Source organism: Typopeltis vanoorti, chromosome 2 (genome assembly GCF_054136105.1).
Source record: "Typopeltis vanoorti isolate ZY-2024b chromosome 2, IOZ_Tvanoo_1.0, whole genome shotgun sequence".
Classification (NCBI taxonomy): Eukaryota; Metazoa; Arthropoda; class Arachnida; order Uropygi; family Thelyphonidae; genus Typopeltis; species Typopeltis vanoorti.
In genome coordinates this window covers 27,257,714-27,280,675 of record NC_143550.1, presented here as the reverse complement: position 1 = coordinate 27,280,675, position 22,962 = coordinate 27,257,714, and the positions used below count along the sequence as shown (strand labels likewise).

Below are 22,962 nucleotides of genomic sequence, written 5' to 3'. Positions count from 1 at the left end.
TTACTTCTGTTACTAAATGTTGTACATACGGTATCAGTACTTCGTTGGGAACTTGTAAGGGATCCTGAAACATTTGAGGATGAATTCCTGACAAAGAACTCATTTTTTTCATATAGCTGTTGTTGCATTTATTCATGTTCATTTTTTTTTTCTAATTCGAAATTGATGCGCTTTTTTGTTGTTTTTGGCATATCTTTTTATGGCAAATGTGTTAATGAAAGAAATCGGCAAAGCAATGTATGACTATAAAAAAAACAGACTGACAATTCCTCTAAAAATAGGCTTTTGTTTTTAATATAACAAATTATTATTAGGTTTTAGGTTTATAACCTTTTGTGGGTGTGATTTTCTCTCTCTCTCTCTCTCTCTCTCTCTCTCTCTCTCTCTCTCTCTCTCTCTCTCTCTCACACACACACACACACACACACACACACACACACACACACACACACACACACACACACACACACACACACACACACACACACACACACACGAGTCTTCTCATTAAATTCTGTTTTAAAGCATAACGTTTATAATAATGTGATTTCATCGTTTTATTTATATTTTAAAACTGTATTAGTAAACATAAATTAAAATATTTTAATACGTGTATAGTGGTTTTCTACATAGATGTTATATTCTTAAGTTAATTGCCAATTATTATGTTTTATTTTTAGGCAGATGGAGTGAAATCACATTAAAAGTGCGAAAAGCATTCATAATTCTGAACGTTTTATACGAATAAAAAGGTATTTAAACCTTGAAAAAAATGTAACGAAATTTCTTGATATCGTTTTCCTTAAAACCTAAACCATTTCTCGTTTCTTTTGTCATTTAAGTATCTAAGTATCGCGTCGTCCTAATGACAATCTCCATATTTCACTTATGTAAGTAAGACGTTATACGAAGCAAATATCTGTTCATTTATGTTAACCAGTAATCCTCATTCATGTAATATAGGAATGCAACTATTTGATTGCGCGGTTTAATTATTTTTTTTAATTTCATTTTGTAAAAATGATAAGTAATCTGTTATATGTTTCATTGACTTGACTGTACAGCACCGTCCACCTTCTCTTTCGCTACACTTTTATCTTTATCCGTTTCTTGTTTAGATGTACAACGCAAGTGTATTTCAATTGATAAATATCCAGCCATACCTATGCCTAGAACTACTAACAAAATGTACATCTTCATGAACGTATACAGGTATTTGCTATAGGCAAAGGCGATTATGAATCCTAGAGATTCCCATAGTCTGTAATTAGCAAATGCTGCCTCTTCATTTTGTGGAAACAGTACACCATATAGAGCTGAAAATAAAAACAAAACACGTTCTATTAAGGTATTATATATAAATAACAGCAATTATATATATATATATATATATATAATTGTTGTTTAAACGAAGACAGTTTAACAATACCTAAAATGAAAATAAAACAAACCATCTTACACCTTTTATCCCAAAATGGGAGAGATGGAAATCTTTTACACCTAACTTTACTGGAAAGGCAACTGTTCACCTCTCACCATCGTCAAGGTAGAGTTTACAGATGTGAATACGGCATTCTAGTTAAGAAGCAATATTTTTAATCTTATTTGGTATTTACTGCTAAATCGCGCGGGTGTTCCATAATCGTTTTTGTTTAAATTTGCGCGAATGGAGAAAAAAAAAAAAAATTTGCCTGAGTAAATGGTCATAAAATAAACAAATTGGTTTAACGTAAAAAAATCACTGATCAATAACTAAAAGTAAACCTATAATGTTTTCCTTTTAAAAATCTACGGTTTTTTTAATACCATGGAAGCTAATGAATATTAAATCCATCATGATAAAAGAAAAGTAAGTTCGTAAGTAGTGGTTCATTTGGACTGACCTAAATTATGAAAAAATGCGTGGTTGTCAGTGGCGCACCCAGAGGGGGGGAAGGGGCCCGAGCACCCCCCAAAGAAAAGGAAAAACAGTAGAAAAATTTCCAAAAATCTTTTCCTAATTAAAATTCATTTTTTTTTTTATTTATGTTGTGTGCTACTTATGAATTAGCGATCACTGCAGATGCTCAGTTATAGGTCATATGCGATGTGTAGTGTGTATTCGCAAAACGTCTACTCAGCTCGGCTCCCCCCCCAAAGGTTAAATCCTGAGCGCTCGGCCCCCCTCCAAGATTAAATCCTGAGTGCGCCACTGGTGGTTGTTATTGTTTTGGCATTATGTCCAAAGTTACTAACGCTATGAGGACAGTGTATTATGTCCGTTAATCTTCTGGAAGGTTTGGCTATTTAGATAGATGAGAAATCCGAGTTTCTGAAAATCAATACCTTGCCACCACCACCATACGAGATCGGTTAGCTCATTTTTAAATGAAAAACCCTTACAAAAGTTTTTTTGCATTCTAGACGGCATTCAAACGCAGATTTTTCCAACCAAAGGATTGTCAAGACCTAGACATGGTAAGCTATGGACGATCAAAAACGTCGCTAACTGTAAGGAGAGAGAGAGAGAGAGAGATGTGAGCCACCCTCCTTTATACCATCTCTGCTCTATCTGCATTACACTGGAAACCATAATACCGTACAATAGTTCAGACGAGGTCGGTATCATGAGCTTATAATGAGGCAAAATTACTTCCTTATTTGTAGATGTCAATTTCGTTTCGCCATTGCAATTATTCTCTAAGTTGTATTTGCAATACATTGTATGGGCCCAAACTTCAACTTCCTTTATTAAAATTCCAAGATCCATAATTTCATCAGTTTCTTCTTCTTCCATAATTCCACCAATATAATATACTATCGATTGTATCATCACACCAAAGTGTATAAAATTACATTTACTAACACTGAAGTGACAATCGCTTTCAGATGCCCCAGCTCCAACCTCTTCAAATCATTCTGCAAATGCTGTACGTCAGTCAAATTCCTGGTTACCCAGACTTTATTTGCATCATTGGCAAACAGTAGTATGTCTCCTGTGAAATCTTTCCTAGTGTCATTAAGGCTAGACGAAAGACGGATTTTCTGTGGTGTACCACTGGTTACCTTAAATTTTGCAGACTTACCTCCTCCATTCGCCATTTTCTGATATATGAGTTAGTCATACTCTTATTCAAGATAATCGTTCATAATCCAATCTCATATTTTTTTATCTTATGCAATAGAGTCTTCCATACCGTATCCTGCCAAAAGTAAGCCTCTGTGGCTCAGTCGATATTGATGATATCCTTTGTTTTGCAAAACCGGGTTCGAAATCCCTAGGATGTGAAGGACCTTTATAAAGGCTCATCAACTGAATGAAAGTTAGTTAACCATCTCTTAAGGAAGTAGAAAGATTTCATCCGGCTAAACAGGCAAACTGCCACCAAAACAAAAAAAATTAAGCAGTATACAACTCTCTCTCTCTCTCTCTTTGTTTAAGAAAGAGAATTGTACAGATATATCTTTTCTGTGAATATCTGCAAAACAGGATGAATATCATTAATTTTCATAAAGATTCCAGGTGAATAAGCAGAAGAAAGCTATATAAAACATCACTGGTATGGTCATAATATTCTGCTTCACTTGTTACATCACAGTGGGTATCTTGCAATCTTCTTGAAATATTTCCAATCTATTTACCAGTCTAGCTACATACTTTTGGCTCAAATCATAATAATCTATATACTTCACCTGAACGTAAACCAAATTTATAATTCATTTAGAAAAATGTCATAAATCTAGATCGCAAATTGAATTCCAAACTTAATGTGATTTGTTTACTTTAAACATCCTTACTAAGAAAATATTTAGTTGTGATTATTTAAATATGTAAATTATTTATTTACATATTTTTGCTGTATGTAAATGGATGTTGTCAGAATATTGAAACATGCTTTTTACACCAATATAATTCTAACTAACCCACACATATACATTGATTTAAATACTAACTTTTAACTCCGTACAGGTAGTTTTCTTAAATTTGCCTGTGAAATCTTTTAATTTCTCGAAGTTTTTCTGAATCTGAATCTATCAACCTCGTTTATATTTTAGACAACATTGAAGATGTATCCAAATCCTCTTCTCTCTCTCTCTCTCTCTCATATTCTTTGTTACAGTCTCGTTGGATATTCCCAGTTTTGAATGATTCATGCCTCCTTTTAATACCAAAAATAGAAATTAAACCTAGTAATATTCATCATATTTCTTAGGATGTGTTTTATTAATTTTTATTCTTTTTTAATTTTTCAGCTGACTAGTCTGTGTTTTAGTCAAATATATTTCATGATTCAAAAGTTTATATCTATCAATATTTTTCAGATCTATGTGTTAAATAACTTTTCCACTGTCCAATGGATGAAGCCAACCTAATAATTTTCAAAGTTACTAAAATACAGTTGCATCTTATTTCTTGTAAGAAGGCGCTTACTTCACTTCCTTTTAATTTGAAAATATTCAGAGCTGTAGCCTTGATCAGATTTCTCTTCTTGCAATGGCTAATATATTTTGGTTTCATCTAGCAAAAACACATTATATCCATAGCATTCGTTTTGTAAATAGTTCGATATTTCTTCCTTTTCAGACAGTAATAGTCTTCTAATTTACAATGGGCAGTGAATTCTCTTTAAATCTGCTAGGTACTATCAAGTGAGGGCAGTCTACTTAATAAATGATCACTCTTTCAACACAGACTCATTAATTGCTCGCTCTGGTAGCTTTGTTTCTTTCTGCATTATGTCTTTCAATAGCTTTTTTTTTTCATGGGTTGTGGTCCACTGAACTGACCATTACCATTCCAGCATTTTCTTCTAAGCATCCATAAAAAAACAGATGCAGATCAATAACTATAAACAGTTCGCTTTCAAACTTCAGGAACCAGCTTTTCATCTTGTCTTTCATTCCTTTTATCTCTGTTCTTTGGAAAAATCTTCATTATACATTTTTCTCCAAGGAATGCGATCTTCAAGAAACACTTGAGCAGTTCTTTCTTTCTTCTTCATCACTTTTCCATATACACTAATTTAGAATTGCATTAAGAACACAACTCTGATTTACATATTCGATACGATAATAAAGTACCACATGATATCAATGTCACGTGCAGCTATTATAAATGGAAACACCTATCCTCTGTTTGTAATCGGTTTGTAATCGTTTACCAGTAATGGGGAAATATGACGACGTAAACCAATTTGACCGCAAGCACACAGTTGGGATCCAGAGGGTAGGTGAACCCAGCCATCAGCGTGGTGCAGCAGGAAATGGCACTCATCACTCCAAACAACCTTCTTCTGTGCCAGGAAGAAGCTTCCCCTGACTATAAGACCCTCCAACTGGTCTTATAGTCTGGGGTGAACGTAGACCATGCGAGGCGTTGCTGGAGATGCTTAGCCGTCAACATGGCGAAGCAAGAGGCGGCGCATGGTGCATGTGGAAATGGGTCGAGCTGCCCTGCTGTTGTAATGGTAGGCGAGCTGTGTGACGATTGTACGTCGTGAAACACGGCGCTCGCCTCTAGGATCAACCACGCGTGGTTGACCATTGTGAGCCCTTCTGCTGGATGTCTGTTCATAGTTAGTCCAGTCCTGGTACACCCTTGATACACTAGCACTGAAGCAGCCGATATATGCGGCTGTTTCTAAAATAATGAGTTCCATTTCCTGCTACACCATGCTAATGGCCGGGTTTGCATTTGACACAAACATAGTATCCCCTGGTTGCACAGTTGAGATTAGGTCCGTTGGTTATCATCCCAAAAACTCTGATTGGTGAACGCTATAAGGAACTGTTACCCGACCATCTGCATTCATATCTGCAGGAGGTCTACACCAGTGGCGGCCCGTACATAAGCATTGCGACACTGCAGCACCCCCCGAGGAAAAAATGAAAAATTGAAATTTTGTTTGCTTTTATAAATAATAACAAGGCTTACAACATTATATAAATGCAATACATGTTATTGCATTTATATTATGTTTTGACATTGATTGAAAATATTTAATAATTGGAATTGTTCGATTAACGCTTTAAATTACGAAACAGATGCACTGCGATCTAACGCCGATATTCGTTGGCGCTTGTCATTGCACGCTACGTCATTCCGACACTGCCCAAACAGCAATGTACTTTTAGTATCCATAAGCACGTTATTTCTGTGAGATATGAAACATTTATTATTGGTGCGTGTGCGTGGTGACTATATTTTGTCAATCTTATTTTATTTAGTCAAAATAACATATAATTATTTATTTATCATAGATACAAGGCTGAATTATGACGAGTGTCACTGTTGAAAATATGTAAAGAAATATTTTTTCAATTATCTTTACACGAAACAAATGCACTGCAATCTAACGCCAATACTCGTTTGCGCTTGTCATTGCTATTGATATTGACAAAATTTTTATTATTGGTGTTTGTTCGTGGTGAGGATGAAATATTTTTAATAAAGCAATTTTTAATATGTAAATTTATTTATTAATAAATTCGTTACTGATTAGGACTTTTTTTTTTGTTTTGTATATGCAGTAACCCCCCCCCCCCCACACACACACTTAAAATTTTCACCAGCCGCCACTGGTCTACACCGACCACGGTGCCATCTTTCAACTGGACAACACACCTTGTCGTCGAGCTCGTACAACTACTGAGTGGTTTGAAGGAACACGGGAGAGAATTGCTGATTCTCATGCACGGAATGAGCATGAGCTGACGGAGTTGTTGCAGAGGACATGAGTCGATTTACGCATGGAGGATGTTCGACACCTTGCGGCACCCTGTTCCTGGGCGTCTGCGAGCCGTGATTGCACATACAGGCGAACCAATGCGTTATTATGTGGATGTTCCTAATACAAATCTAACTCAGTGTATGTGACACTGCTTTGTGTGTGTGTGAGTGAGTGAGAGAGAGAGAGAGAGAGAGAGAGAGAGGGGGGGGGTAATGAAGAGATTCCAGATTAGGTATCCTCCGATATGATAATGTATGGATTCATATTTAAGGTGGGAAAATTCCAACGAAGAGAAACAGCGGCTGCGAAACTCAATAGTTGGGATTTAATTAAAAATAGATTATGCATTAGTGATTCGAAATTGAAGTGAAGTTTGTAAGCCAACCCACATGTCCTTGTGAAATCAAACGAATATATCAAAATCCAAATACTAGTTAGATTTATAGAAGAAATCAACAGTCATGAAGTTAGTATATTATACTTCACCTGTTCGTTTTCTGTGGTCAGTATGTGTTTTGCTTTGAGGAAATAAAAATAAATTTCCAAGAGGAAATACTGTCGTTTCCATAAGTGAGTTGGCATCGTATGGACACTGGCCTATTTATATCATCAGTGTGAAAAGGCTAGCATCGCTGTTGAACCTTTTGGCAACTCATGGAGCCCATGCCCAGGTGAATTAGGTTTAATAGTTAGCAAAGAGTTTCCCCTCTCGCTAAACTCTGGGTCTCCTAACCTTAGATTGAACATGAAATTTTTTCTGTCATAGAATCCTTTTTGTTCAATAATACCAATTTCATATTCTGCAATACACTGCAATATTTGTTGTCAACGCTTTTCGACTAGTAAAAGTTATGTCACCAATCAGTTTGTACCTTATTTCTCTGAGAGTCTTCATTACTTTGCCCTTCAACTCATCCGTCCCTTAGGACGAGTAGTCCTTTAATTAGGGATCACAGTGAATTAATGTAGCCGGGCACAACACTCCTCCGTTGCATCCCATGAAGGCCGCGGATCTGTATTTATTACAGATCTGTATTACTGTATTTATTACATAATACATAATATGTATTATGTATTTATGCCTGTAGATCTGTGTGTTGGCAGGGGTAGTTTGCCTGTTTTGAGGAATGAAAAACCCGAGTTTGGGAGAAAAAAATCCACCATCTTCGTATAAAACCGGTAACTCACCATTTGATTTAAAAGACCTGATAAAATTTCCTCATATCATATTTGTGATTCAAATCCTGGCTTTCCAACCATTGGTCTATGCTAGCTGAACTATGGAGGCTTCTTCATTTTTATTACATATTTATTAATTTGAACGTTACATTTCATCTATGCTTTTTTTAATCTTCCAGCATCATTACGAAATCTTATATTCTCTATACATATAAAAATATGTTGTCACGAATATAGTAAATACAGAACACCAACGGTAGTAGAGATGTACATCGGCTATCAAGTATCATTTGGTTAGCAGATATAGTTGCACGCTCAAATTCATAATTATCAAATACTGCATGACATGGTATCGAACATCAGTGAACACAATGCACGTCTTGAGAATACCCCAAAATAATTTTCACTGTCTGAAAAGGCTCTAAATGTTTACATAAGGATGATCACATTCATAAATCATTGTTGCACAGCTGTGCGTCATGTCTTCGTTACTTATAAGAACTTGTTCTTTAAATGCAGTAATGTTTTTAAGTAAGATTTGGAAATATTGTCAGGATAAACATTGCTTTGATATTCATTGGATAATTCATTACCTTTTATTAACATTCTTTATTCAAAACAATATATATAGTATATTAAATTAAATAAAAGAAAGCTCTAGCCTGCCAAATGATAACTTAGTCGGTTTCTACAATGCCCTCTGGTTGGAAAGATTTTGGCTCGAATTCCGTCAAGGTAGCGAAGAACCTTTATCAGAACTTTTTCAACTTTTTTTGCTAAAGCTGAGTTAGATGGTCTCATATGGAGGCGGAGGGTTTTTCCTTCTAGAAACTCGGTTTTCTTTATCCAGCAAAACTGGCAACCCTACCATTAGAACACACAGAATTAACAGACATGATACTATGGCCTCATAGCTCGAGTTGCTTCGACCGAATCAAACAATCGCCAGAGGAAAGGTCTTTATAAGTTCGATTATGGTCACTAATTACAGAAATTTTGTGTCGGCCATTTTCCGTAGGTTCTCGAGTTAGTTGATGTTTCCCACAGGCAAGAAGCGCTTTTTTTTCCCAGAAACTCGGATTCCTTACTCACAACACAAGGAAATCGACCGCGAAGTGCACACTACGTCAGAAAATATTATGTATTGTGTTATTGACCACGAGATGGTCGCAGTTGCCTGCTGTACTCTTCTTAACGGTTGCCTATGAAACTCATTAATAACCTTCGGCCAGTTGTCATTAAGTACTAAGAATAGAAAGTGGTATTTACCTATCTTCAAAAGTTAGGGTTAACGGCCTTGGACTACTCAATCTCGAGAATAAATTGCGTTAGCAGATTTCTTTTTTTTTTTTTTTAAATAAATAATGATGATGAATTCTCAAATGCATTTTCTTTCCTTTAGAGGGTTTACTGTTTAGGGCCTAGCCGTTTGGAAATTCGAAAAGTTGGTTCTATTTTTCATCATAGCCACAGATCAGTACATTCCTGGGGAGTAACAGATGGACATGTTCCTAATAGGAATTGGCATTTATTAGTACATACTCGTGTTTGTTCTGCGATTGATTTTCTGAGTTGTGAGGATACAATTGGAGTCCCCCCCCCCGAAAGGTGGGAAAAAAAGGTTTGCATTTCCTTAAGATTAATTAGCTATAGTGGATAAATTATACCTTTCTTCTGCAGATTTAAGTTGCCAATAGGCTAGCCAATCACCATGTAATTTTGGTTAACTGATTTAAAAAGATAAAACTGTAAATTTATATAAGGAATATTGTTATTGTACTCACCATTAATTTGTGTCTGCCATACAGCATCTCCAAGCCCCCAAAGACCAGAAATTATGAAAAATAGTGTTATATTATCTGGTGAAGGCTTCCAAAGAAACATAACAATGATCATGGCTATATTAATTAGAGCACCTCCAATAAATATTGACACTCTACCAAACAGTTTCATAAGGGGCCCAAAAGAAACAGAGCCTAAAGCATCTGCCACTCCGAAACAAATCATGACATAACCGACGTTGTGAATTCCCCATGCACAGCTGACAAATGCCTGAAATATAAAATAAAAAATTCTTTATAATTCCATTTAGAAAAAAAAAAAAAAAAAAAAATAATCGCATGCTTTCTCTTAAACTTAGTTTTCAATAATTTGATTCACAGTTTATATTCGCACTCATATACATATTAGCAACGACTTTGAGGTGCTGTATTGATGTGTTCAGAAAGTAATGTTTGCGAGCGTACAGCACTTGAAGTGTGAGTAGCCTTGAAACACATCGTCTGGATTTGTTCTTCCACTCATGTGCCACAGTTTAGTATTCTGTAGCGTACAATCTAAGATCTGTTAGCTTCTCATGTTATCGCTTACACAATGGGCAAGTCTTTTATAATTTTGTTGAAGCACATCAAACAGTAAGCAATAATTGAAATTGGACATGAAAAACTAGAAATAACGATGACAGAGTTGATAATAATCACCGATTACTAAGTGGAAGATCAACATTCGCAACTGATAATTTCGATATGAAGAAAGCTGAAAAATCGGGAAATTGGTGAGAGGTAAAAACCATCGGATAGTATTGTACATGCCATGGCATACATGGACCTGTAGGAATAAACATTTATAGTGATGAACCATCAATATTTTTCGATGGCTCCACCATTTTCAACAAACACGCTACTGACGCAACAAGACGAAAGTGATAGTTTTTTTTTTTCCATTCACAAAAACTTTGTGTGTTATTATTGCATTCCAAATAGTTATTAAGCAACAATTTAGGAAAAACATTTCCAAGCATCTCCACCATGCATTAAGTACACCAGAGAGAAAAACAGAAGTGATATCTAGCTAGCAAATGGAAATTTAAATCACAATAAACACAGGTCCACTAAAAACATAGTATTCCCCTTGTGCAGTGTGCGATGTGTATGCTTCCTTTGTACTTTTTCTCTCTAATGAATGAAAACTTAAAAGGCAAAGGATTTTACGATGTCGATAGTTAAACGACATGAAATGAATGAACTTTTAGCAAATATTGAAAGCTGCATTTCGAACGCGCTTTCCATAAGTAGCACGATAAATTGTCTATATGGAATATGCTTTGACAGATAGGCAACTATTTTTAAGAAATGCTGCTTGTAAAAATCTAAGTACAGTTAAGATGTACATATTTTTTCTGCAACTTTTTTCTCTTCAGATTTTTGCCTGATTCTTAAAACTCAGGATGAAAAATTCATGAAGTATACTGCAGACGGCTGTCAATTAGTCTTTTTATTAGCTAAAGTTTAAGTTGAAAATAAAATCCTTTATCGGGAGTATGAAGGAAGATCATATAAAAGTTTCACATCATCTCCCCCAACTAGAGGAACTTTTTCCAAGTCTTTCGGCCTTTAGTATGCGCGTATAGGGTTCCCCCCTCCGGGAAACTCTGCTTTCATTCCATAAACTAAAGAAAATCGACTGCAGAAGTCACACTTTGCACACAATAATATATATATATAACGTTAAGGAGTACGAAATGGCGACAGCTGTTTACCGTACCCTCTTCCCGAATTCCAATTAAAAGCTCTAATAGTATTGGGTCAGCTAGCTGTAATTGGCCAAGGGTAGAGTCTCGCTGCCAACTAGTCTTCAAAAAGTTAGTTATGATGAAACTGCTTGGCTTACTTGATTTTGAGCATAAAAGGAATTAGTAGCGTTTTAAAATTTTTATTATATAATTTCGGTTTGATTTGTTGATTCGGTTTGAAAAGAAATAAGAGAGAGGGAGAGAGATACTTCTTACCGTCTTCAACCAAGATATTAACAAAAACAGGTGACGCACGTAACAAATCACATGACGCGGGTCACGTGAAAAGGCGTCATAGAGTATTATTTATTTAAGCGGAAATTACGAAACTTCAAAAAAATTAAAAAAATAATATCTTACAACACCTAGGGTTTGCAGCCCTCTAACTGGATCTTTCGAAGTCAGTAAAATCAACATGATGTTACATCTAACAAAATACAAAATTCTTTCATTGTCCATATCACAAAGAACTATATACTATATTTCTAAGATTTGCTAATAATCGTTCACATAATTTCCGTTGATGACAATCACATGATCCATGATGTAATCACGATACTGTTGACATTTGCGCTCTCGGAATCAATAAGCTTGACACATTTAGCACTAAAATGAGTAATAACAACAGGGATGTCCTTGTATTCTCTACTCTAAATTATTCACTTAAAAGAAATTCTGTTTATCAGAATAACGTACAAAAATGAATTTTTGTACGTTTTTAAACATTCATTTTTGTACATTAGTACGGAGTCGCGTTTTTATTCATAAAGATTACGCTTTTTGGATTTATATTCAAAAATTTATTTTTATTTTATTTATTTATTTATTTATTTTTTTTTTGTAAAAATAAATTTATAAATATAAAATTTCAGAACAACGCAATGGATTTAATTTCAGGATGGTATATGCCGGAACTGATCATAGATCAGCTCTTTTTTTTTCCCTTCTTCTTCTTTTTCCCCCTCACTTTTGAAGAAAAAAAGATCAGCATTGTTTTTCCCCCCTTCACAAGTGTTGTTTTGTTTCTCTGTTATTTAAAAAAAAAAAAAAAATCGGTTCACACGAACTGATATCACTGAGCCAGGATAACGTTCAATACACGCCCGGAGGAAATTATGAATCAATTTACTTTTTATTGCTTCCGGTAAGTAGCAATAGGAAGTTGACACGCCAAGTTCACTATATGGATTACAAAACATCTGAGGGTTTCATCAAACTAAACATACCAATTACAGTTTTAATCCGGTAAATAGATATTGGGAATGTATGCTATTGAACAATATTGAATGATGTATTTATTAATTACATCATTTAATAAAAAGGAAGAAAATGAAAAGGAACTAATGATAAAGAAATTTCTCTTGCTTGTTTGTTCAGCAAAATCGTCCAAAATGTTATCAAATTATTAAATTTCTTGCTGCATCACACAGCAGGGTACTCAATTAGGTCCAATCGGACTGAGTCTGGCAATGGTTAACCAATCTCTTTCTCTTGCAGTGCAGTATTAAGGATAATGGATTGCCCGTGGATAGTTTATAGTTCATTTCGTTTTTGTTTTCTTCTGAAAATAAACTCTACTCTTAATCTCCAATATCATTAATTAACCATATAAACCGAACAATGACTGCTTGATTTCTACATGCTATATCTGCAACGTACAATTTGAGTATGTACAATGTACAAATGTACAATTTAAGGCGATGCCCCCACCCCGTCCTATTTTCTTTCTCTCTAGTTTTTTTACATATCACTCTGCGTATAGTTTAACTACACTCAGCAGAAATATGGGCATATTATTATTATTATTATCATTATTTGCAATCGAAACTCCACAGGATTTCAATTAGTGAAAAAAAAGGTAAGCTACTGATCTTCTACTACACAAATGTTCGTTTATCAAGTAAGCTAGTGTTGATTATATTAATATTGTAAATTTTTATGTCATTTGATTTGATTTCTGCGGGTCAAACTTTGAACATTACCATTTTTTAACTCAGTAAATTACGACTATTCTGTCCTAGTATAGATTTGAATGAGTTCATTATTCTGAATCGAACTTGGATACAGTTTATATTGAGATTCGATTTGTTTTAGAAGCACAATTTTTGATAAAAATAGAAGACAAATAGTTCCAAAAGATTCTTTCTTCCCCGAGGTAGTCGTGGATCGTAGTACAGTATATACGTTTTTGGGAAGGAATGAAAATGAGCTGCTCTTAATACAGACAAGCTAGAAATCACTTAGGATATAAATTTTCTGCAACCTTAGAAAAAAGACGAAAGGTTCCCTTATTAGAAAGGAGAAGAGATCGTGGGAAAGAGATCCGATGGTTAGGTGAAGTATGGGAAATGTTTGGATCACATTCAAATATCAAAATATCACGAATAATAATTATCACAGCGTCAAAAACTGTAATGCTAGACAACAACTTCCTGCCTCCCTCCCTCTCTCTCTCTCTATAGAACGCTATTTTTGGATGATGGAGCTTTTTTTTTGACGGATTATGAAAAAAATAATAATTTTTTAAAATTAATTAATTATACTTAAAATCCATATAATTACATATATGTATATAATTAAATTAAACTGATTAAATACATATTTTTAAATACAAGAGGAAAAACCCGACTCCTCTTTTGCATTACTTGAATATTCTACTAAATGTCTAGAGGATAGCTAAAGATCATAAATTCCACAAATCTTTTTACTAGTTTCAATAGTGTGTAGAAAATCATACGTCATATTGTTAACTGTTACTCTTGTTTGCCAAATATATATGAATTTTCATCAAAGTCGAAACATGCAATTCAGTATCAGAGTTTAATATCAGCCATGAGATCTACACCTCACCAAGAGGAACTGCAGTATAAACATAGTCAGAAGCATTTCTTTTGAAGATTTTTCGTGTGGTGAATCATATAATAAACGTAATATTTCTGAATAATCCAAATGCCAATTGAATTACACTTAATTACCGAACCAAAATTGAATAATCTCATAGAAGGAAAAAAAATACAGAAAGAGTATGCCGAATCCTTGGTTTCAGATAGCAAAAGGGTTCTTTTACAGAAAAAGGGTGCAACTTGTTTGCTTATTTTATGAAGCTCACAATGATTTAACTCTTTTTTTTTTTTTTTTAATGACTAAATAGCTTTGCATTTTGCAATTATCGTGTCGCAGTAATGTGCCTTGCCGGAGTGTACAACTCATTGAATGGAGATGCTGATTCATTTGTCAGAATCAAGTTGAAAAGCGGTTTGCGTAATAAAGAATTTTTGAAATATGTTACAAAATGAGAACGCTTATCTTACTTTACAAACGATGTGTACTCACGAAAGAGCCACATAAAATATAGAAATACATTTACGAAATAATAATAATAATATTTTAATATTCTTCTGTATATGCCGAAATCCGAAATGAAAAGGATGGATTTCTGGCTAAGGCTAGGCATGATTTTTGATGCAGTGGACAACTGAGCCGAAACCAGCCATTCATTATATCGTCAAAGCATGGTCTTTAAACATAAAATTAAGTCCTGTAAAAATTTTTAAAAAATTTTATATAGGACTTAAAATTAACCTTTTTTTTTAATAGCACTATTTTTAAAAAAGTGATATTAATTAATCTTTCGTAAACACCACAACGTTTTTTTTTTCTTACCATATGAAAAAGTCTGTTAAAGAAATAGTGGGGTTATTTAGTGAGGAAGAGGTTTCAAAACTAAAATTAAAGATGACGTTCTCATATGCCTTGAAATCGGAAAAATGATCAATGATAGTAATTTTGAAAGGAGTTGATGTGTGGTGATTCAATAAACTAAACTACAGAAGAATTTCTTAGGAAATGAAAAAAATCTGCAAACTATGTTGAAATGGGGGAAACCAACTGAAAACCTGTTAAGCAATGATTAAACGGTATCCTTAAAAACACATTTCTTCACTGCGAATTTAACTTCCTTTCAATGAATCTGGGTGCAGTCAGTGACGAGCACAATAAAAATAAAAAAATAAATAAATTCCATCAGGATATATATCAAGTAGTAAAACAGCAGGAAATTGAAACCCGGTTGTTGTGATATAGATTATTCTAAATCAGTGTGTTATAATTAGAAAACCTTCACTGCCCATAAATACCAACGAAAATAAATTTTATATTTTTTAAAATAATTTAATGTTCATTCAAATTCAAAATACATAACAAAATCCAGTATTAAAAAAAACCCCTTAAGTTTCAATTTTAGTGATACAATTTTTAGGCGGCTAATAGCTATGAGTATCCATATTTTTTTATAGATTCATTTTGGATTTCAGTTATAAGAAAAATGCGTTATCATTGAAAGGCATTGAAATACAACATTTGACCATGTGAAAATTTGAGATACACGAAATTATCTTTTGAAAAAGTTTGTTTTAATGGCCATGCAAGTTTCAAACATTTCTGCAGTCATTTATTATTAGTAGTATGTGTATTTATTATCACTTTATTATTATTATTATTATCTGAGACCTCCAGGGAGTCAAGGACTCATCGAGAGAGGCTGTAAATTACCCAACCCAGCTATCATACCTTCCCTTAAATTCATTCACACTAGATGCACTCACTACCCCTAAGGGCAAATTATTCCACTCATTCACTGCTCTCTGGGAGAAAAACCTAGTTCTTAACCCTTTCTTGACTGTGAACAACCCTAACTTCCATGGATGTCCCCGTGTTCTCCCCCCCCCCGCCTTCCATATAACGAAAAATATCATCATTTGAAATACTCTAACACCCATTCAAAAGTTTATAGACCTCTATCATATCACTCCCCTTTCTCCTGTTAACCAGAGTCTATAATCCACATACTCGCAATCTGTCCTCATAATCTAAATCCCATACTCCAGATATAATCTTTGTAACTCTTCTTTGCACCCTTTCCGCAGCTTCTTTATCCCCTTGGAACGGAGACCAAATCTGTGCACAGTAATCCGTGGTCTTATCAAAGCCTTATAAAGAGGCAAAATTACTCCCTTATCCTTATATGTCAAGGTTCGCTTCAACATAACAATTATCCTCTGAGAGGATAATTGTTATATTTGCAACTTTTGCTATGTGCCCTTTGAACTTTAAATTCTCATCCACCAATACACCAAGATCCCTTGCCTCTTCAGTTTCTTGTAGCATAACCCCGCTAATATAATATGTTGCTGGAACTCTACTCACACCAAAGTGTATAACTTTACACTTACTAACATTAAACTGAGAACCATTTTCGTTTGCGCAGATTTCCAGTCTATTCAAATCATTTTATAATTGCTGAATATCAGTAGCATCCCTGATTGCCCTGCCTATCTTTGCATCATCGGCAAACAATTGCAAATCTGATGATAGACCCTGCTTGATATCATTAATGTATAGATTGAACAATAATGGCCCAAGGACTGAACCCTGATGTACACCACTGGTTACCTTAAATCTAGCAGATTCACACCCACTACATACCACTGTTTGATATCTGTCTGTCAACTATCCCCTGATCCAAGTCAAGAGATTATATTCCATTCCCATATTTTCCAATTTATGCAACAGCCTTTCATGTGATATCCTATCAAATGCCTTAGAAAAATCCAACATTATCATAGTGTAACCATTCCCTTTATCCAACTCGGTCGTAACATTGTTATAAAATATGAGCAAATTGCTAAAACATGACCTTCCTTTAGTAAACCCATGCTGTTCTCAGCAGAGTATAGAATGCTTGTCCACCCATTTCTTATGCGAGTTCTTACCTTCGCTAAAATCTTCACTACCACATCAGAGATACTAATAGGTCGGTAGTTAGACACACCAGTTTTTGCACCACCCTTGTGCAATGGAATTATCATACATTCCTTCCATTCCTGTGGTATCATTCCTGAGCTGAGACTCAAGTAATACGAATATGTTAAAGGCCTAGGCAATTCAGCTGAACATTCCTTTGACAGACGGGAAGATATTCCATCTGTCCATATTGACACTTATCCAGGTTATGCAAGAGCTCTTCAACCTCATTTTCATGAACCTCTAACTCTTCATCCAACGTAGCAATAAAACCATGCACCATGTTACATATACCTGGTTGATATATCTTAGCAAAGTGAGCACTCATTAACTGAATAATCTCCTTAGCTTCCGACACTCGTGTACCATCTGTATTCAATAAAGTTATTTTTCCACGTTCATTCTTTCTTTTGTTTGCGGCTTAAGAATAAAATTCTTTTGGATTGCATTTACCTTGCATGGCCAATTTCTTTTCATACTCCATTTTAGCTTTTCTCACAATACTCTTTACTTTTCTTGCCTGAGGTTTATATATTTCATAGCTCCTCTCATTCTTATTTGCTCACAATATTTTTTCCACATCATCTTCTTCTTGTGGATCTCAACTTAATAAGGGTGCAGATCCATTTCACTCCCAACCTATTTATTCTTCGAACACTAGGGATACATTCAGATACCGCCTCATTCAAGCACTTTTTCAAAGATTCCCATGCATTGCTGACATATTTTCCATTCAGTAACTAATACCATGGGACCAAAGATAGTATTCTTCTAAGGTGATCATTATTTCCAGCTTTGTAATTCAGCATGTAGCCTGATTTAATCGGAGCTTCAATACAAGTAGATACTTCCCAAGAAAGAACAGCATGATCATTGTTACTAATTGGTGGTAAAATAGTCATATTATTGACAGAGTGCTATGCGCAAATCCAACACTCTTTGACCTCGAGTTCCTTCTTTCACATGCTACTTGAGAAAGTTATCTCGCAACAATTCAATAAATTCCTGTTCTTTCTGATCATGAGATTTCTCTTCTACCCAGTCAATGTTTGGAAAATTAAAGTCACCCATAATGATCATTCGCTTGGTACCTATAAGGCTAAATTGGTGATGCATTTCTTCATCCCCCTACAACTGAGCTGCCAGGCCTGTAGCAACATTCCACCATATAGTTCATTTTGTTAACTTCCACTTCACACCAAATAGACTCAAACTCATCACTACATGGGACATTGTTACCAACATTGTTTTCTTGTATTTCTACCCTAACTGAACTTAAGTCATCTGATATCATTAGCAGCACTCCTCCTCCTCCTCTGCTAACTCTTCTGTCATTCCTAAAAATGGTATATCCGTTACACTCGATCCCACTTACCATATCTAATTCTGATAGCCAGGTTTCACTAATGCCAAACGTTTTTAGGCCACATCGTATTCAATAAAGCAATAAACTCAACCCCTTTGTTTCTAATGCTCCTAGCATTTGTGTATAGACATATAAATTACGACTTAGCCTATTCTTATAATTATTGTAGATATGCAATGTATTTGGTCTTGTTCTAGATTTTTTTTCTTTTCTCTTCCCAGGCATACTTAAAAGATCCGAACCCAAAGCATATTTTTGCACTTCTTCGCCACGTACATAACCATGTTCAAAGGCATTTATATCTTTATCACGTTTGTATACCATAGCGAACTTTCACCCACATTTTTCCCATTCCTCCCTTGATCTAGTTTCCCTGCCTCTCTGCATTAAGTCTCATACCAAGAAGTAATTTCTCCAGGCTTCTGATGCCAAATGAATTCAAGTGCAGGCCATCATTCTTATACAAATCTTTTCTGCCATCAAACACACCCCACACATCTAAAAACTCACATCTATATCTTCTACATAGCCTATGCGTGAAATCATTTGCTATCATCGCCCTCCATCTTAACTCAGTACTATCATATCTAGGTATTATATCTATTATTCTGCGTTTATTATTATATTTACTATAATAGAAATTATTTGTTACGAGATACTTATGGAGACTGGAGCTTACGTGAGATTTTTTTTTAATCTTTTGTATGTGTGCATACAATACGTGTATGCACGTAAAAAGCACGTAAAACTGAGTTTTTATGAACACAGTTTTCTGTCTTTTTAAGTATCTTCTCTTCGCTAGAAGGAAAAAACAGAGACATTGGCTACGAGATTAAGCGTCCAGAAGGAATTGGACCAATGACGTCTGTGGTGAGAGGTGTATTTCTGCAGTATATTGTAGCTGTAAATTAGTATGGATACGTATAAATATTGTGAAACATACGAAAACTAACTGACGTTGGTATTTGTAAATAGTTGAGTACTTGTGTTATATATAATCAGCTAACGCTTTTTATTCCCTTATAGAGAGTAGGCGAAGCCTTTTGACCCTATCTTGCTTTGGAGGATGAGTAGGCAGTTTAATCTCGAACGGAGCCAATCAGAGATAACTGGCCCATGGCATAAGCAGCAACCGATGAAGAGCTGAAAAAAAGGTGCTGCCATCTCTTAGTGCCGAATCCTTTTTTTTTTTTTTTTTTTAAGGTTGGGCCCACACACGAGAGGTTGGTTGATCAACCTATATACGTATATAGATATGTCTCTGTTTGAAATAATATCGGTTCTATGGGAGGAAAAACCTGAGTTTCCAGGAGAATATATTTGCTAATATATTGAGTATTAGTATTATTTCCACAGGAATTAATACAAATAAGAATGACACAATGGTAGGAAAATCGAGTGGGTTTGTTAAATATGAAATAAAAGGATTCACAATTGAATCTGAATTGTAATCTTGAATATTTCTTATAAGCTTTACGAAGAAAGATGAAAAATCGAAACCAAATTCTGATAATCCACATTTTGATGTTTTGATTACAGTGATATATCAAGCTTGGGGTGTATGGGGTGGCGAGGAGAGATAGTGCTTCTCCACTTGGACGGTCGCACATGATTGTGATTCAGCTGGATTGGTTCTCACTGGACACCCAACTCTCTCTTATGGCTCCAAGAAGCTACTGTAAACTGGTAGTGGCCACACCCCAGTAAACTGTGTCGACCCACAGGCTGAACTAAGTGAGGGTAGCCAGATATGGCGATCTCAAGCAGCGACTGACTGTGTTCAGTGAATCGGCTGCAAACAACATCTGTACTCCATGTTATGAGCGGCTGAATTCAGGTCAAGCAGTGGTGGTTGACACTTGATGAAATTTAACCATTGAAACTGAATGAACTCTAATCAACCTAAAGTTGCATGCCGGCTCGACCGTCGCTCGGTCAAACAAGGGTCGCGCCCACTATTAGAGAACCAAGATAGTGAAGGAGAAAAATATGTTATTAGAACAAAACATCACCTAGTAGATATGAAAAGCATAACAAGCATAGGAACATGGAAAACGTATGAACCCTTCACCAGGAAGGAGCATTGGAAATACTACTGCATGAATTAGACAACTACAAATGGGAAGTGATTGGTCTCTACGAAACCAGATGGATTGGAAAAGGAGAATTTCACCATGGGCAATACAAAATTTTAACTTCAGGCAGGGGGGACAACAAACATCAAGAAGGAGTATCACTTATATTAAAACCAAACGCTCAAAACTCGCTATTTTCCTACAATTCTCTCTCTACTAGTATAATTAAAGCAAGATTTAAAACATCAATCGGATCACTAACTATTATTCAAGTATACTCACCAACTTCAACGTCATCAGAAGAAGACATCCAGGAGTTCTATACAGATCTGCAAAAAGCAGTACAGCAGACATCAGTCAAGATTTCCTAATGGTAATGGGACTTAAATGCAAAACGAGGCAAAGACTGGGATACCTGGCCAAGAGTAATCAAAGAGTTTGGGTATGGAGAAAGCAATGAATCTGGCCAAAGACTGCTACACTTCTGCTCAAATAACAGACTAACAATAACCAACACTCATTAAACAACAAACCCCCCAAAGAAAATGGACATGGATATCACCAGACATGGACAAACTAAGAATATGATCCACTATATTATTGTAAACCAAAGATGGAAATCAAGTATACTAAATTGCAGATCTTTTGCTGCAGACTGTGGATCACACCATAAACTAGCACTAGCAAACCTAAGAATAAAATTAAAATCTGAAAGCGCTTTTAGAGTCAAAAGGAGACTGAATGTAAAAAAAAAAAAAAAAACTACAAGACAACAATATTCTAAGAAAATATCAACTAGAACTAGATAAAAACCTGAAGGAACTATCAAAAACAGAAGCTACTGTAAAATAAATAAATAAATAAATACAATATGTTACAAAGAAAGAGAAAGTAAAAAGGATTAGATCTCAAATGACGTAAAAAGGTTAAGTGACCAAAGGAAAAGCATGAAATTAAAACAAACTATAACAGAAATGAACATAATTGATAAACCAGAGAAATTAGAAAACTAGTTAAAAGAGACAAGAATAACTGGTTAAAAATGCAAAATGGCAGAGAAGCTATCAAAAGAAAATAACCTCCATGGATTATATAAACAATCAGATCAAATTAGTAAGACACTTACAACAAAAATGATAATGATCAAAAACAAAGAGGCACAGCTAATTGAAAATAAAACAAAGAGAATGGCCAGATGGGAAGAATACTTTTAGAGCCTTATATGATAAAAACAGCTCTCGAGATGTTATTATTCCAGTCACTAAAATGGAAAAGGAAACAAATATCTTTATGAAAGAAACAATAGCACACAGCATAGATTAACTTACAACTAGGAAAGCACCAGGTATTGATCAGATACATGTAGAATTCTTAAAAGCAAGAAAGGAACAACTTCTGTAACCATTACAAACATTATTTAAAAGGATCTACAAAAATGAAGCAATGCCTACCGATTGGACCAAATCAGTTATAACTCCTATATACAAGAAAAAAAAAAAAAAAGAGATAAAACAGAATGCGATAATTACAGAGGCATTAATCTCCTCAGTATTCTAAGTAAGGTTTTTACTAAAGTACTCCAAAAACAAATTAAACCATATATAGAACTAGCATTAAGAGAAGAACAAGTAGGTTTCAGACCAGGACGAAGCACAAATGATCAATTATTTACCTTAAGTTTTCTATTAGCTCTCTTAAGGTAAATAATTGATAATTTGTGCTTAGTACAAAGCAAAGTACAAACGAAGTTCAAGTTAGTTGTACAATCTAAGTTGCTATATAAATTTCATAGACTTTCGTCAAGCATTTGATTCAATCTGTAGAAGAGAATAGGGGAAACTATGAAAGCATTTGGAATCCCAAAAACTATAAGAATAATAAGGAATATATACGAGAAATCTGAAAGTGCAGTACGAGTGGAAGACACCTTAACCAATTGGTTCCACACAGAGAGTGAAGTAAGACAAAGATGCAATCTGTTACCAGACTTGTTCAATCTTACACTGTAAGAAGTTACCCGTAAGCCCTTAAACAAAGAGGACTCCGGAATCAAAATATATGGGAAAAATATAACAAACTTAAAATTTACAGACTACATTGCATTACTTGCAAACACGGAAGAAGATCTACAACGAATTTCTGATAAAATAAAGGAAGAATGCATGAAATTTGGATTAAACCTAAATATAAACAAAACAAAAATTATGCAAATAGGAAAAACAAACACCAATCTGAAAATTGAAATTAATCGTAACAATC

At 34.8% G+C, this 22,962-nt stretch overlaps 1 protein-coding gene across 1 annotated transcript in view; it reads right to left on the bottom strand.

Annotated features, from left to right (window-relative positions):
• Window positions 1–553: 553 nt before the first annotated feature.
• Window positions 554–22,962, bottom strand: part of LOC150108892 (N-acetylglucosamine transporter UNC93A-like) — a 38,012-nt gene continuing 15,603 nt past the window's right edge. Inside the window, exons 3-4 of the mRNA XM_090404117.1 lie at window positions 9,674–9,941; window positions 554–1,316 (exon numbers count right to left, since the gene is read on the bottom strand). Coding sequence (XP_090260243.1) covers window positions 1,045–1,316; window positions 9,674–9,941 — 540 coding nt within the window. The 3' untranslated portion in view covers window positions 554–1,044. The remainder of the gene's footprint in view (window positions 1,317–9,673; window positions 9,942–22,962) is intronic.